The 18,136-nt window shown below is 38.2% G+C and overlaps 1 protein-coding gene across 1 annotated transcript in view; it reads right to left on the reverse strand.

Annotated features, from left to right (window-relative positions):
- The window catches only part of Gucy1a1 (guanylate cyclase 1 soluble subunit alpha 1), a 54,612-nt gene that overhangs the window by 10,485 nt on the left and 25,991 nt on the right, over positions 1 to 18,136 (reverse strand). Inside the window, exons 2-6 of the mRNA XM_051198825.1 lie at positions 14,991 to 15,352; positions 12,109 to 12,170; positions 9,566 to 9,624; positions 7,084 to 7,793; positions 4,551 to 5,036 (exon numbers count right to left, since the gene is read on the reverse strand). Of these exons, the coding sequence (XP_051054782.1) occupies positions 4,551 to 5,036; positions 7,084 to 7,793; positions 9,566 to 9,624; positions 12,109 to 12,170; positions 14,991 to 15,245 (1,572 nt within the window). The 5' untranslated portion in view covers positions 15,246 to 15,352. The remainder of the gene's footprint in view (positions 1 to 4,550; positions 5,037 to 7,083; positions 7,794 to 9,565; positions 9,625 to 12,108; positions 12,171 to 14,990; positions 15,353 to 18,136) is intronic.

An 18,136-nucleotide genomic window follows, 5' to 3' on the forward strand; every position in this document is an offset into this window, starting at 1 on the left:
ATTTCCCATCATAAAACTACATTTCATATGAACTTACCCTCCACCAACAATGTCATATGAATGCAATAAAAAAGTATGATGTAAAACTGAGACACCAGTAGCCATAAAAGTAAAAGAGATAGAGCTTTGCTAAGGATTTCTGGGAATTTCAGCAATTATTAAGGGCACTCGTGTAAAGCAACCACAAATAATGGATAGAAACCAAATTCTCAAGATGGTGGGAGAAAAAAACCATGGTGCTAGAATACTATTAGAAAACAAGCTATTGTTTAGATTTAAAATATGCTTAGTATCATTACCATTGTCTTTTCCACAAGCAACTTTATCTGTCTGTGAGTAGCTACAGAGAGCTAAGAATTAATTTATCAATATATATATATATATATATATATATATATATATATATATCTTCTATTCTCAGTTGTTGGATTTGTCCTGTCCTTACATTCTGCTATTCTCATCTATAAAGTCCATTATGAATTATAAAATTAAGAAGAGAGCAAAGGGAATGGGGAACAATCATGAGCTACTTTAAATAATTTCCATTATCAGTGGAAAAGCTATAGTACTTGGGATTCATCCAGAGTTGCTCTGAACTTGTATTTGCTAAAGTATGACTCTATCTCCTCATTGTACCTCTTTCTCATGTCACTGAAGTTCCATTATCACTCAACCATACTAAGCACAATCTCTCTTATTCATTAACCTAGAACAAGCAGCAGATACCTGTTTGCTTATCATTAATGCCATTATCAGAAATGCCTGTTTTAAGTCTTGTATAGACCTATGAACTTGTAGCATCTACACTTCTTCTACTCCTTAATCAGCTTTGTTTCTTAAAAAAAAAAAAAAACAAAAAAAAAAACAAAAAACAAAACAAAAACAAAAAATAAAACCACATCAACTGGAATTTTATTTATAGCCATACCTTCTTCTCCACCACACTAGAGTATAAAGGCTCTGACTATATTCATTGGATTAATTGCACCCCGTAATGTATGAACAGGCAACAATACCTTGCTTTTCCTCACTCAGAAACAGAGAACAATACTTTCGCCTTATGAATTTTCTTAAGGAACACTTTTCCTAATGCAAAAGCTATCATAGTGTCCCAGCACAACAGTTAGTAGAAGTATTACTTCACACTTGTACTTTCTGGTGCCTGTTCCCTCTGCAGCATCACATCTTATGCCTACTAGAATAGTTGGGTATACAACACATCTAATAGAAAGTGGACATTTGTTAACTCTCCTCTGCTCCCCACGTGTGATCTTCTCTCAGACTGGAACAACAGTGTTTATTGACCACTCATGAAAGCAAATGCTGGATAATTAACAATATTATGCTAAGATAATAAAGGAAAAGAGAAATAAACAGGATAATACTCAAAAGACTGAAATGCAAGAAGAAAATGAAATCACATAATTATTGCCTGTAACAAAAGCAATCAACTATTCTTTAGAGTAATTTTCATTTATGCTATAACCATTTTATACATAAAAGCCAGTATCAGGAATGAATTACTTCTTTTTGTGTTGTTGACTAATGGAGGTTCCATAGGTCCCCTTGTTAGTATTCAGGCATCTATACTGACCTGTCCTTGAGGTTCTGACAGAATATGCCCTCAGCTACAGCCACTAAGAGCATCACCTGTGCACATTCATAATGTCCCCCTTTACAAGGACCCTGTCCACCTCTAATCTTTCTCTCTTTCTCTCTCTCTTGCTCTTTTTCTCTGCCTGTTTCTCTGTCTTTCTCTGTCTCTTAACTCTCTACTTATCTCTTCTCTTCTGCTGCTCCTGTCCTCAAAGGCCAGTCTCTCAATTCCCTTCCCACATTTTCCCATTCACTTTCCCCCAATAAAAAGCCCCCCACCCAAGCTCTGTTGAGTGGCATTTTTCTCTTGTGTGCCACCTTTTAAAATTACAACACCCTTAAAAATACAATCTATTACGAATGCTATGGGTTATGTTCCAAAACTTGGCAGTAAGCTCTTATTGCTGAAGACATTATGTATTTGGAGCATATAACAGAACAATTTAACTGATACTCCATTGGAATGGCCCACTTTCATAGTGCTAGTGCTAGAAGGTTGTCTGAAGGCTATTTGAGAAAATGTTATAATCTTACCCAACTGTGAACACTCTGAGCTACATTAATGACATGCCCGGGAAGATATAGAGACCAATGGCACATGAATGTTAAGGCAGTAACCAATCATGTTAAAAAAATTTTATTTAAAACCAATTCTAAAAGATGAAATGTGCACTTGATACTGTCAAGGAGACCAGAAACCTGCGGCTAGAGAGGTCATGGGCTGGAGTGAAAACCTACTATTAATGTACTGTTAAATGGATGTAGCATCAAAATCATTTGCAATGTATATTATTATGCCCACACATCAGTGAATCTCCAAATCCTTGCCAGAGAATCTTCTTCTTGCAATAAATGGTAATTAAGGTTGGGTCTCATAACTGTCAATGTGAAGAGAACAAGAAACTTGTCCCCTCAAGGTTTGGGATTATCTTGAAATAGGGGACAGAAACAATGGTAAAACAGATGTGGAAGATGACTTCGAGGAAACGATTTTATGCACACAACAAAGCAGATGCACATATGAACTCTCAGTGATTGAAACAGTATGCACAAATCCTGTGAAAACTACGCACACAAAATCCCAGCATGGAGGAAGGGGGTAGAAGTGGAGTTTCAGCCCCAGCAGAGAAGGAGGTTTTGGAATTTGATTGCTACTGGGAGAGGAAAAGTCAGTTTTGTTTAATGATACACCTGCTTTATTAAGCACACTCCATGGCAGACCCCATTTCCAAAAGTAGTTGGCCAACACAAACTGGACTTGGGGGATTTTAACTAAGAGACAGAGAACACATGCAGTTGGGTAGGAAGACAGGTAGGAGGGGTTCATGGAGGGAAATGAATATGATCAAAATATAATGTACAAAACTCTTAAAAATGTTTTAAAATAGACCCTTCATAAGCTATTTTCAGCTATTTCCAAGCAGAATCAGAGAAGGTGGAAATGAGGGCTGAGGGAAGAGTGATCAGTGGTGTGCTTTCTGGCTCCCCTGAAGCCAGTTAGTCAAGGAACCCTGTGGATTCCTGTCATTCTTCTTGGAGGGGATACAGCTCAGAAATCCTTGATATAGCCATTGCAATTAAAATCAGGGGGTGGCAAGTACTTTTGCAGCACGCATAGATGTCTGTGTGATGGGGAAAGATGTGCCTCTCTCAGTTCTGAGTGAAGGATCCAGGAGCCATTCTCCTTGGAGAACATAACTAGAAATCAACAACGAATTCCACAAGAGACCATCAAATGTAACTGAACCAATGCCAATTATCTTATCTGTAATTATACAAGGTCCTCTTCCCCACCCTCCCCAATGAAAATCACAACTCCCTCTGGAGAGTTCCTGTAAGGAATTTCACAAGAGGCTGCTAGCATCTCCTCAGAAACAAGACTGGGTCTATGAATTCCCATAAATAATATTTGCTTCTTCCCAGTAGTTTATTTCTTGTGTGTTGGGCTGAACTCTGGAGTTACCAACCACTGGGACAAACTAAACAGAGTCAGACACAGATGAATGTTTCATCCTTACTGCCAGGATCTAAAATGAGGCAAAAGAACTTAAACAAGTAAAACCTTTTCATTGAATGAAAGAGGCAGGATCTGAAATTTCATTTTTGTCTCCTTTTATAATATATCTTCTGAAGAAATGACATATTTGGCATCCAGTACATAATAGTGTTCTTGGGTCCCATATCTAGAGAGACACTTAAGTGGTCCCTGACACCTCTTGAAGAATCTCAGAAACTGAGCATCTACAAAATCTTAATATGACAGTCCTGTTATGGGACATGGGACATTATTCATGGATGGGAGTGCTGGGCAGGGCTATTGCTTTGACTGTTTTACAGTTGCGAAATCACTTGCTCTGTTCACAAAGCCACAAAAGGAGAGAACAGAATCAGTAGGTGGGCCCCTTTAATTTAGTATATCTGCCTTTGATGAAGATGCACTAAACATCTTAAGTAGCTGACTTTGATTTGCTAACTGCCTATGAAAAGTATCAAGTAAACTGTGCATTGAATTAACCTATTTTAGGACAATTTGCATAAATCTTTTGTTTCTTTATTTTTAAAGATACAAAGGCTAAAGTTCTTCTCTCTGAGTCATAACTGTAATTAGCTCTTGTTTAACTCAGTTTCCATAGTTAAGTGGCTGGTCCATGGATGGCTAATGCCTAGCTTTTCACCATGAGAATCATCCATTCAGCCTAATCTCTCTCCATTCTACGTACATTTTTAGAACACAATGTGGCACACATCTCCGGAACAATTAGTTCTTATTGAGCTATTTCTGGCTGGAGAACACCCATCTAATTAATGCACAATACCTGACCTCCAGATCTAGCCTGTGTGACCCAAATGCAGAGAGCTTTTTCAGCAGCATTGTGGTTCACTAAGGTGCTAGGCATTGTGCCTTTCCAAGGTGACTTCTACCAGCTACACCATCCTTGTCCCACTTTCCCTACCTTGTAGACATCCAGCTCTCCACACTGTTGGTCAAAGCGTGTGTAGAGAGCATTGAGCATGGTGATGACCTGCAGGGGTGAACACTGAGAGCAGATGGCAGTGAATCCTACAATATCCGAGAAGAGCATGGTGACATTACTGAACTTCTTGGCTTGCACAATTTGTCCTTGCCACAGCTGTTGAGCAACCTCACAGGGAAAGATAGAGCAGAGAAGGTCGACTGTCTTCTTCTTCTCCTCCTCCAGGGCTTGGTGGGCATGCTCCAGGGTAGCCTTCAGCTTCCCCAGCCTCTTCTTGAGGCCATCTTGAGCCCTTGCCTGTTCCCCTATCAAGACAACATCTCTCAGGGCATTATGAATTGGGATGTCAGACAGGTAGAGCCCTCGTCCTGTGAAATCTTCCAATCTGTCCACACAGGGTGATCCCAAGAACAAGATGGCATTTGATTCAACAATGTAGATCATTTGGCCTTTGAGATCCATAACCTTCAAAGCAAAGGAGAACCAATTACAGTGTATTAGTCAAGTTCCACAAGCCATTTGGAAACAAGAAAAGTAGTGGATACAATTTGATACAGAAGAATTAATATGCTTCTTAACCAGTTTTCTGTCAGTTCTAAAATTCATACAGGCATTTGAAGAATATATCAGGATATACTATAAAATCATTATGAGCCGCTGTGAGCAATGAGAAAATCATCTCCCTCTGAGACCCTGTGAAACAGCACACTGGTGCTATTGTTGCTGGGATTCTTCTGATATTCTTATGTGGTTAATCTGGAGTTATAGTTCACACATAATGTAGTGCCTATTAAAACCTAGTTTCTGTTCATCCTTTCTCAATACAGAAGTCTTTTTTGGTTTTCTATTTTAGCAAGCTTCTCTTCTCTTCTGCCATGAGTTACTTGTTCCATCTGGAAAGCACTGAAGCTACAATTTCTCTAAATATGTATTTGGACATTTTTTTTCTCTTATGTCTCGATATAGATAAGGAAACATCTTTTAGAAGTGATTATTTCACACAGGGATTTCAGTCTAAGATATCTAACAAGACCCATGGCTATGTCTGTGTTTCAATTTCACCTTCAGTTCTTAACAAAGGCTATTCTCCCAAACATAAAGAGAAGTATAACCCAACTTATAGTCACAATGTACCCAGAGGGCCTTGCAAGAGGAAGGGCTTAAAGGAGTGTCCTGAACAACACAATTCACTTGTGTATATATAGACAAGTACACATACATGTGTTTACACTATATCAGAATTCAAGCAACCAAGTACTCATCAGTGAGAGACTGCAAAAATAAAATCATGCATAAACATGCAGTACAATAATCCACGGCTTCCAAAACATAGAGATAGACCAATGTCCAACAACAGGGATGGATAACCAATGTCCTTCATTGACAAAAATAGTTGTAGGGATTTGCTGTTGCTGCAATAAGTGAGTATGCATTTATCATTTCTCTTGATTTTGATATAGAGTACATCATTTTCATCATTATAAAATAACTAAATTCACACATACATACATATGTAAAAATAGCAATACAGCTGTTTTCATTTTGAGGAACAGGTAGTGAGTGTTTTCGGGGTAATGTTCTTAAGGCCATTCCATGTCTATGTGTATGACTTTTGTTCCTGAGAGTAAATGATTGTCAATGCCCTCCCTTACACACACACATACACACATTGGATAGCAATTAATCAAGCTACTTATGTATGTTTACGTATTGATTAAAATCCATTTACTCATTTCTTACAGCATGCAGCTTTGCTTTTATACAACAATATTTTTATTACTTAAAACAAGTGATCTATTTGATAAGAATAAATACATTTTCATATGAACACTTCTAACTTGGTTGTAAAGTTCTCCATTATGATTTTATATTTGTTTGTTTATTTATGCTTAAATATCTCTACCTTTATTTTTATGTGCATGTGTAGGTATGCATGTAAGGGCATACATATATCATGTCACAGCACATGTAGAGGTCTAGGGACAATTTGTAGGAGTTGTGCTTTCCTTCCACCCCATAGTAATAGAGGCTTGATAGCAACCACCCTTATCCACTCAGCCATATTTCCCTAAAACTTGTTTTGAGATAGGGTGTCATTTACCTTGAGCTAGCCTTGAATTGGATATATAATCAAAGGTGACCATGAACTCCTTTGCCTCTACCTCCTGAATGATGGGATTAGAAGCATGTGATAAAAACCAGTTCAGTTTTATCGAATGCTTGAGATCAAATCCCAGGTCTCCCTGCAGGTCAGGTAAAAGCTCTGCAGATGAGAGGTACACACCTGCACCGTCACTGGGATTTAAAGAGGCAAAGTGTAGTCAATAAATATTTGTAATGAGTGAAATAGACGAGAAAAAGTACATAGGAAGAAATTTACTTGCTAAAATTATTTTAGAATTTTAGATAGATGTGTTACCAAAATGGCACGTGTTCATTTGTTTTGTGGTTTGTTTCCCTTAAATACTAAACAGTTCGTTTCATTTTGAATAAAATATTGCATTTTCCTTACCCTTGATGATTTCTTCACAGCGTTATCCCATCTCCTCACTCGTATGACAAACTGCATATTCAACATTGTCATGATACCACTAAAGGTCTGGTTGATTTTGGGAGTCAGAATTTCAAAAAACTCTTCAAAGTTCGGCTTCCCTTGGAAGTCCCTCTTGTTCACCAACCTTCTGATGCCATTACCCAGCTGCAGGATGGCCAGGTCTCGGTCCAGCATGAAGTGGAATGGGAAGGTCTTGCAGAAGAGCGAAACAGGGATCACAAGCGAGGACTGGGGCTTGCCTGGGGACAGAGAAGGCTTGGTGCTCTTGACTTGGACAGAGTAGAGCAAATAGGGCTGGTTCACAAATTCGGTGCAGTCACCTCTGAAGCAGGGAGGCATCAGAGACACCTCCACATGGCTTTCGTACAATATTCGAGCAGCTGCTTTGATGATACCAGGGAGAAGCAGGGCTGTGGTTCTCTTGGGGAAGAAGTAGTAAACATTTAGGAAGTCGTGGTCCTTGTCCAGGCATAAGATGGAGGCATCTTCTAGCCGCCCCCTCTTCTCCGCCTCTTGGCAGTGGCTGCTCTGCTTCAGGAGCGTACTGAAGCTGTTTAGGAAGTCCTTCAGTGTGCCGCCCACCACGCCCAGGATGTGCTCATCTTCCTCATAACAGATCTTGAATAGCTCCTCACCCAGAGAGTCTTTGAGTGCTTCCACGGGGACTCCTGCAAGCACACAACATGGGAGGCTATCAAGTGTGTCAGCTCAGAACTCGGATCCACTGGCAGCTGCTACCAAACGCAACCACCCTTGATTTGTGGTTAACTTCTTTTACTATCTTAGGAGTTCCAACTCAAATCAATTGCTCACACTCAACTTATTAACATAGACAAGCTTTTAGAATTCTGGTAACGCTGATTAACAATCTTCAAACTTTATTTTAAACCAAGAATGACTTAGTGAGTAGAATGCAGTATTTGTATCTATCGTCACTATAAAATAGCTAGAATTCCAGGGCAAAGTCCAATTTCGAATGAAGCCTCTGTCTTTCTCTTAACCACACAACATGAGTCTTCTCGAAGTTCCAGAGAAGCTGGAACAGTGTAAGTGAAATTAATTTAAAACCTGAAACTGTTTCAGGATGGTTTGTTATTTGATGTTTCCTAAGTGAATTGTATTATTCACCTTTAGCATCTTCTCAGGCACCAGATTTTTTATTATTTCTTTTATTTTTGAGTTTGTAATATAATTACATCACTTCCCCTTCCTTCCCTTCCCTCGAAATCCTCCCATATACCCTGCCTTGTTCTCTTTCAAACTCATCACCTCTTGTTTGCATTAATTGTTGTTGTATGCACATATGCATCTGTATATACATATATATTTCTAAACATAAACAACTCAGTCTGTGTAATATTATTTGAATGTAAGTTTCCAGGGCTGAGCATTTAGTAGTGGATGATAAATTGGTATGTTCTTCTCCCAGGAATACTACTTCTACACTGAGGATTCTTCAGTTGCTGTAGTTCTTTGTGTAAGGTTGAAGCCTTGTGGGCTTTTCTCCATCCAGTTTGGCAGGCCCATTGGTGATGTCCTTATTCAGCCCATGTTTGGGCAGTCATGTTGGTGAGACTTTATGTGTACACCTTCTTATATTACTAGGAGAAACAATCTTACAGAAAACTCCCTGGTCCTTTGACTCTCCCAATCTTTCTGCCCACTCTTCTGCAATATTCCCTTAGCTTTAGATATGAGAATGTTTTGTATGTGTATCCATTGGCACTGGACTCCCTAACTGTACATTCTGATTGGTTGTATTTTTTTTGCAATTGGTGTCCATCTATTGCACAGAAGTTTCATATATTTTTCTCTTGTAAAGTAGGAAACAATGTAGCCCTCTTTAAGGAAGATTGTGACCTATGGGAACTATTTTAGAACAGTGCCTATCTCCCACGAATGGCTCAGTATAAAGTAGCTGCTGCTAACATTATATTTGTAGAACTGGGCTTTTGTAAGCCTGTAACCTCTTGGGTTTTCACACCTATATTCTAAAAGGGTTCAACAGCTGTCACTCATTTATCTTCTGCCTGAAGCTAATTATTAATGTGGGAGCTGTGCCAGACTATTTTCCCATGATTACTTCCAACCTTTTAAAATACTCTTTAACTTGCCTTGTTGAGCAAAATTTTTCATATACAAACGAGGAAGACATAGTTTGGTTTAAAACCAAAGCCTATAATTGTGAATGTCTGTGAACCAGCTTCCCACACAGGCTTATCTACTTCTCAGTAAATAAACAACATAAAAAGAGGAAATTTTCCAGGACACACTAAAACATATAATATAGGAAGGGTTACTTCGCTTTAACACACACACAGTTCAAAGACTTCCAGCTGGGAGTCGCTAAAAAATAAATACAAATATGTTGATGGAAATAGTTATTCTGGAATGTGATATGCTTCCGAATTTCATATACTTAAACAATTTTATTCATTACCTGCTCCAATTGCTTGTTCTGCAATTATTTTTTCAAGGTCTTCTTTTTCTGAAGATTCCCTGGAAATAATTAAGTGTCTTAAATTATAAACTGATAAATGAATGCTGGAAATTCAGATTATATGCAACATACAGATAACAATGTTAGATAATTATCTTTGAGAAGGAAATCTTGGCTTGCTATATAGGAATCAAATGGTGACCTGGACAACTCAAAACACTGTGGGGAAAACCCAAAAGTATATATAGTATGGAGTATCTCACGATTCCTCATGTGTCATGAAGCACTTTACACAGGCCACTGAGAAAGAGAATTTACAGTGGCACATAACCAGGAGTGGGTAACAGTCAAGCAGAGGATAGCAAACCAAGGTTAAATGGCAGAGGAGCGGCCTTGCATGTGGAGGGCCTGGGTTCTACGACTAGCACTGGAAAAAAAAAAAAAAAAAAAAAAAAAGATGCTAATAAGTTCTCAAGTGGTCAAACATTAAACAGAGAGAGAAAAAAAAAAAAAAGCCTACCCACAATGGATTTAGCTGTTGATTCTGAAGCTAAAACATAAAATAGAGGAGTCCTTGAAATTAGGAATCATCATAATTATCTCTGACATTCCTCTAAGTTTTATGCCTGGTTATATATACAAACTAGTTACAGATCTGTTTGATTCATCAATCATTGCATTCTAGACAAAGGAAGCTTAAAACAATGATAGCAAATACGGGCATCAATAGAAGGCTGAGATAATTCCAACTGGGCAATGTTTTTTTATGGCATTTACTTAAATTATTTACCAGATGGTTAGTTATTAAGATATGGTTTTCCTTCGGGTTTTAAGTTCTTTTTCTATATGTTTGATTTGTGTGTGTGTGTGTGTGTGTGTGTGTGTGTGTGTGTGTGTGTGTGTTTTGGTTTTTGTTTTTATAGTCATGGCTACAAATCAGCATCTTCTCCTTTTTTCTGTAGTTCCTAAGACAATTTGTGACATTTCTGTGCTTAAGACCAACCCTGTTTACATGATCACCAGTGCTCATCAATATATAATGTCATTGTCTTCATGTATAAACTGGACAACTTTGTGAGATAAGTTTTCCTAGTTGCTTTTTGAAAACTTCTCATTATAGTGAATGATTATGGCCAAATCTGACAAACTATTCAAGTACTAAAAGCATTAAAATGTCTATTTAATTGCAGGGTTCAATTTGCCATTTGCTGAGCCAAGTTTAAATGCAGTTATATTTCTCTATTTTAAACAATCTTTTCATAAAACATGGCATAATTTAAGAAATTTTAGAGGGCAATATTTTCAAGAAGGAAAATAGCTCAGAGCACCACCTTGCTCCATACAAATTGATACTTTTAAGTATGTAAAGTACTAGGTGGAAATATTTTATCTAAACACACCAAGGATCATTGGACCAAGGATCATCATATAACATTATACTGAATTTAGATGTTGAGACCCACTTTGTTAGCTAATCCACTACCATACCTAATACCAAATGTTTATTTTCTTTCTTTTTCTTCATTTAAGCAGATAGTTTTCCCTAAATAAGAGGGATCCTCCTCAGTCTAACACTACCGCAATTTCCTGACCCTCATACTGTCAGATAAGAGCAGAGCATAGTGTTGTCATTCCAAACAGCACTCAGTGACTTCTAAACTAAATATCCCTTGCTTTAGCAAACACAGCAGAATGGGTTTACTGGCCACTCACAAGTCTTTCTGTCTGCTGTGAACTGATTGCTTTGAGCTTTTGTACAGTGTGCACGGCAGCAAACAGATCTCCCATCCTGCAGCAGGGACATTTCAGAGCACAAAGGCCTGAGAATAAATCTCAAGCGAGCTGGCTGCCAAGTACTTGAACAGACAGCCCCAGTAGCACAGTAAGATTGACCTGCGGCTATCTTATCAGCCTGCCTGGGAATTGTGGGAAAAAGCAGAGGCGCCTCTGGGATGCTTGTCAGGTCTGTCCTATAAACAAAGCTTCTGTCAGATACAGATTCACACTCTTCTGGGTGGTTCATGACTCTTGGCTCAATGGAGCTGCCTGCCTGAAGTCTGACTGCAGCTACTCAGCAGGAAAATCCAGCCCAGACAATCCATAGAGCAGACTGCATTTATGGAGAGAGGCACATGAAGGTGTTTGTAGATTATGCCCACCATATTGGCTTTCAAAACTCCAATGTTTACTCTGCAAGTTTGCATTCACTACTTATTCTATTATTCATAAATTAAATACCAAGAACGGGGAGAGTCAGTTTATACACCAGAAGCACATGTGACCATCTTTATGAATAATAACTAAATAAACAACGATACAAACAGATTTTTTTAAAAAAACACACAGGCCAACTTTCGACCTCTCATGAACCCTTCTTTAAAAGTAAGTGCATTTATTTCTGAATTTATAGTTGCTAGCATGCTTAGTTCAGTTTTGGCTATATAATAAAAATTCAACATGAGTCAATATATTCAGTAAGGATTGATTAAATTTAACAGTATCTTTGTGATGGGGGTACATACAACTAAAGTGGTATAGCTTACCTGTCTTCTTTAATTTTATACTTTGCCAGTGTTCTCTGAAGTGCAAGGTTCAGTCGCTCAAACTGGAAATAATAAGGAAGAATTGCAGCAGTTTATTAATGTTTCCCTTAAGGAAATAGTAACTATTGCTCGATGGTGAGTGTGATTCATTTGCCTTGTTGGGAACCAAGACTTCTTTCCCATGTGTTTTTCAATCCTGGGAAGAATCATGAGCTCAGACTATTTTGTGTTTGGCTGCAGTGGCTCAGCCCTGGGCTTCACCCTTGGCGCTAAGTTTCACAGAGAGTCAAGCTTAGAATGGCCCCCAACAGAAAATGTCAGCTGGTAATGTCAAGTCCTCTGCAATGCATAAATCCATACCATCTCTTCCTCTTGGCCAAGAAGCCTCCCTGGACACACATACTGCCTATATTTCAACTGTAGAGTTCAAGCCAGACACATGCTGCTCCCTTTTTAAATGGTATTCCATCCACAGTTCACAAAGAACTACAGTGCCCTCCACCACATACTCTACTCACATTTCAGAATTCTACTCAAAAAAAAAAAAAAACAAAAAACCAAAACAAACAAACAAACAAAAAAAAAAAAAAAAAAACAGACTGCAGTTATCTATGCTTCAGCTTACTTCTTAACCCCTCAAGTTAATCTGTCACCAGAATTGTTTATTTCAAGAGTCATGGGCCTATCTTATCTATACTGTTTTGAACTAATAATCCTTACCAAATATTGATACTTTGGTACTTTTACTGATTTCCGTGAGTTTATAAGTTTTATAAGTTCTCTCTCTCTCTCTCTCTCTCTCTCTCTCTCTCTCTCTCTCTCTCTCTCTTCTCTCTCTCTCTCTCTCTCTGTCTCTCAGTGAGACATACATAAGCAATGCTGCCCATAAGCATTTTTGAATCTCTTTTAATGTATCTTTATTTCTACTTGATAAACGAAAAGGTGAACATTGGTAAGAAATGTTCAGTTTCATATCCTCTATGAAAACTGCAAATATCTATGCAAGGGGACATGATCATTGACTCTTATTTTCAGTTTGCACAGAGGAAAGTCAAGAACTTTCTGGATATGATCCAAGCTAGGAAATTCCTTTTGCCTTAATCTATTTATATCTCTCCTCATAGACTTTCCACTAGTCACAGAAGGCAATGTTGTTTAAAAAAAAAAAAAATAACCAGAGCTTTTCAAAAAGGACATGGAGTTTTAAATATATAGATCAAGCTTAGAAAATACATATAAAAATATTCAAACAAATGTAATTCAAAGAGAATTTAATTTTATAGGATAAAGCACATTTTTTTTTTTTTTGATGATTTAGGAATGGAGAATGTGGACGCATCCATAACAGGATGAAGAAAAACAGGTAGATGTGCCAAAAGGTAGAATTTGAATATGTCCTGCTGACTCTGTGACAGCAAAGAGCCTGAGAGATAACAGATGAGCGATAAGTTCAGAAAGGAATAGTTCAGCATATTCCCCAGTAGTTACATCAGGGACAGTGAAAGACCCAATGCACCTTTAGAGTGGCAAAGGAGCATTCCAAGCACATGCATGGGAAACTCCTTTTCTTAAGAGCCTTCCACTCAGCAGTTACTCTGCACCACCAGTGTGATAAAAATCCAAGAAGCCATGGTCTTTGAGAGTTCTCTTTTCCAAAGAAGATACTCATGTGAGGAATGGATCATGCCTCATTTCTGTGTATGAGGTTGTGTTTTTTCTTTCAGTGTTGTTATTCATGTTTTTCTCTTACTATCTGTCTTACGGTAGTGAGTAGTCTTCCTGTTTCTTCCAGATTGTGACAAGGATAGAACAAAGAAAGTACATGGCATAGAAAAAATCTCAGAGACTCCCAGAACTACTGGCTGGCCAGTCACTCAAGGTATTTCCAAATTCAGAGTTAGTTGTCAGAGATTGGCAACCCGGTTGTTTCTTCAATACATAGACAGCAAAGCAACACAAAGAATCAGGAGAAGAAAATTATCCATGAGCAAAATGAGGTATCAACAGGGATCACTAAAGAACAATATTGAGCTTTCTCCATTTGCCATCCTATATTTCATTCTGTCCTACACTACAATGGAAGGGCTATGTCTCCAGCAAAGCTGGGTGTCTGTTGGCTGGGATTGGGAGAAATAATTAAATATTTGTATTCCAAAAGTCAGGAAGGTGTAACGTACAATAAGTAAGATCTTTAAAATAAACATCTTCAACTTTCTGCTAACTCTGTTTTATCTTTCCTTGGAGCTTCACTCCTGGTCTATTGTTCCTCGGGCACCACCCCCACCCCACCCCAGGCCTGTGTTGTTAAAGTAGCATTATTCTCCAGGATCATACTAGCCCACTTCTCTGATAGTTATGGGTCAGTGGAGGATGGTTTCAATCACTATAAAGTAACAATCAGAGATAGGTGTGAGACAGCTCCATTTTACTGACAAAGGAAGCTGAAATTGAGGCCATGAAGCAAAGACATGAAGTTTGTCAGAGTCTAATGATTTTTTTTTTTAAGAGGAATTCATGTTAACTCTCATGACAGGCTTGCTCCTCTGCTGAATGGGATAGGAGTGGATGGGGGTGGAGGATAGACAGAGGGGATGTAGAGGGAGGGGATGGGAAGAATGGAGAGAGGGAAAACTGTGGTTGGTATGCAAAATAAATTTTAAAAAGTTAATTTAAAAAAGTAAGGAATTTAAAATATGAGACTTTTGAAGATGACCCACAATTTGGAATATGGGTATTTAAAAAGACAGTTTCCATATGTTTCAAGGAAATTCTGTTTATCATGCCCTTCAAAGTGAGAAACCCATTTCTAAATATTTTCTTTTGAAACCTTTTCTTTTCCAGTTCTCAAATGCCATTATCATTGTTAAAGGAAGATTACTCACCTCTGGGAAGATGAGCTTGCAAATACTCTCTGCCAGAGTGTGTAGGTAGACTCTGTTGCGACTTGTCTTTCTCTGGGAAAATTTCCCTTGGGCATTCTTCTCAGGAATGTCCTGGCAGATGGGGAGAGTGGCCTGGCAGCCCTCAGAGCCTCCTGCCACTTCCTCTGCTGTCTCCTTAGGAACCTCACCAGGGGCCAGTAATGAAAAAGGACACTCCCCAGTGATCTTGAGATCCTTGAACTTCCTGCAGAACATGGTGTTGCCAGGGTTCTGCTCAGGTTTCCTGCTGACTAGTTGGTGTTGATATGGACTGATGAAGATCTGCTCCTCCTACTGACTCATGGACACTGGTGACTGGGAATCTATGGGCAACAAGAAGTCAGAACAGAACAAGGAGAGAGGTGACTTTACATACAGCCAAAAGCTAAGTGCATAAAGGGAAAGAGTGTGCAATCATGGGTGGAGAAATTGCCAAGAAAGTATCGACTGAAGATAAGCACATTAGGAAAGAACTTAACATGTGCACATAGTTGCCTAGCAAATAAAAAGTAAAAACTCATTTTCTCTAAATGTCCTTAGCTCAAACTACAGATTTCTACCTTTGCAATTCATTTGTTTCTGTTTGATTTCACAAGGGTGAAACCCCATGGTCTTTGTTCATAATTGCTAGAACAAGTATATTTCATTATGTCCTGTCTAAACATCAAAATAGCACATGCCAATGTTTCCCTAAATGCTTTAATATCTGTATTATTCTACATACATGGAGAGGTGAAAATGGAACTTGGGATCAACTTGGTTTTAGTTAGCTGATGTTGGGTCAAAACTTCTGGGATCTGACCCCAAACGATTATTTCTTACACTGGAAAAAAGTTTCCTTGTGACAATTATCACAAAACTTTAGGCATAGCAACATCAAAGACTCCTTTGCATATTGCATCCTTTAGTAGAGCACCTGGAACCTTTTTACACAGGAATGGGTCCTATGGACTGAACAGCAGTGCTCAGGACAAGGACCCAGGGAGGATGGGCTTGGAATAAGCATAAGGATGGGATCTATTGACTGAAAATGAATGTTAAGGATCTGGGGGCATTCACTGAGGGCTGGCTTTTAGAATAGAAAAGATTGCCAGAAAATAAAGCAACTGTTCCCAGCCTTCTAGAAGGAAGACAGGTGTCAATTTCTTCCTTTGACCTCATGTCTTTCTACAGACTTTGGAGTTTAAAAAAAGAAAAATTATTACTAAAAGAAGTTTATTACTATAAATAATAAAAACAATTTTAAGATATTATCATAAAAAGCTTTTCTCCCCAAAAGCTACTAAGTTCTTAGAATACATCAAGGTATTTTCACTGATTATAGTTGTACAGGTGACTCTTAGGTGAACAAAGGAAGCTGCCATGCCAGGGGTCTGCTGAGATCCAATGTGTTGCCTTCAGCATGTTTTCCTGTGATTCTTTGTTGATGACATCATTTCAAGTCCTCACACAAGCCCAACCCACTATTTTGTCACCGGAGGTTCTATGAACATTTAAAGGTGCCTTGAATCCTCCTGCACTTTCTAGATACAGGGATTGTCATCCCCAGATGACCAGGAACTCAAGGACATTTTCCCTTACTTGAATTGCTAGATACATTTCAGTTGAAAGTCCACCTGTCTCTTAAATTAGCAGGTTTTCTGTTACTACTAACTCATTCCAATGAACTTAGTTCATAACCTCATCTTGGAAATAGGCTTTGCAAATTTACATTCAAAAATCAGTCAGACTCTAAATGGCCCTGCTGTTTAGCAGCTAGTTTCTCTGTCATCTGCCACACAACCTTTTGTCTTGATATAAGGAATAGCTATATTAATATATGTATATTAATATATATTATATTTTAAATATATTATATATTAAATATAAAAAATAGCTAGATTAAGCACCTAAGCAAGAAAGACTTTCACCAGCTTTTAAAAAGAAAATACTCTCTCAGGTCCCAGTCTTTATTTCCTTTACAACATAAGGGAACCGTTATTATCTATTGTCTTTCTTTGCTTATTAGCTTCTATTGTTGTTTATGGCTGAAATCTATGATCAGTAAGCCTTTCTATAAAGAGCTAGAGATCTTTTCAGCTCTGTAGGATATATAGTTTCAGTTCTACTTTTGCACCACGAAGAGAGACACAAACCATGTACAAATGGGCATGAATGTATTTCAATAAAGCATTTGCAGGTCAGGTTGGGTATCTCAGGCAGTCTGGCCCACAGGGTGTGGCTTGCTGTCTCCTGGCTCTTAACAGCTGAGTAAAACAATGGCACCATTTGAATCCAAACATAAGGACAGTGTTGCCTTTTCATCTTCTCTACCTACTTTACTCTTTAAATGAGGTGGATCCCATCTGGGTATGCATGTTTGCATGGATAATGTAGGCAACACACTTGCTGGGCAAGCATGCTACCCTTGAGCTACATCCCAGCACAGTGATCAGTGTGGGTAGTAGATGTGTATAATTCTAGGGAAGAACCTAGCTGATAACATGTTCTAGACAAGCACTCTCCTCCTGAGCTACATTCCAAGCATGGATCCAGTTGGGTATAACTTGAAATTATATAGATTAGAAGATAAGTTAAACCAGGTGGTGATGTTCCACACCTTTAATCCCAGCACTCAGGAAGCAGAAGCAAGTGGATCTCTGTGAGATCAAGGCCAGCCTGGTCTACAGAGTAAGTTCCAATATAGGCTCCAAAGCTACAAAATATCCCTGTCTCAAAAATAAAACAAACAAACAAAACCCTCATAAATTAAAAACAAAAAAGAAGATAATTTAAAATATACATTTATTTCTAGAATAATAATGATGATATTCTTCTATATTATTATTTAATGTCACATTTTCAGTTCTCTCAAAGAGTAAATTAAAAACTAGAAAAGGGTACTCAAAAATGAAACCAAGGTAATAATACATAAACTATGAGTTTAATGTGCCAGAAATATAGTTCTGCTTCTTACGTTACCTAATATATATTAGTATTTTAGCTTTGGCCTCGGAGATGTGGAAGAATAGTTTATGATAAGTGCTTCCATTATACTTAATCTTTCTCCCACTCTGGATTTGAACCCTGGTCTCGAATCCCCATGCTTCCCCTCCTACTCAACCTGC

The sequence above is a fragment of the Phodopus roborovskii genome, unplaced genomic scaffold (genome assembly GCF_943737965.1).
Source record: "Phodopus roborovskii unplaced genomic scaffold, PHOROB, whole genome shotgun sequence".
NCBI lineage: Eukaryota > Metazoa > Chordata > Mammalia > Rodentia > Cricetidae > Phodopus > Phodopus roborovskii.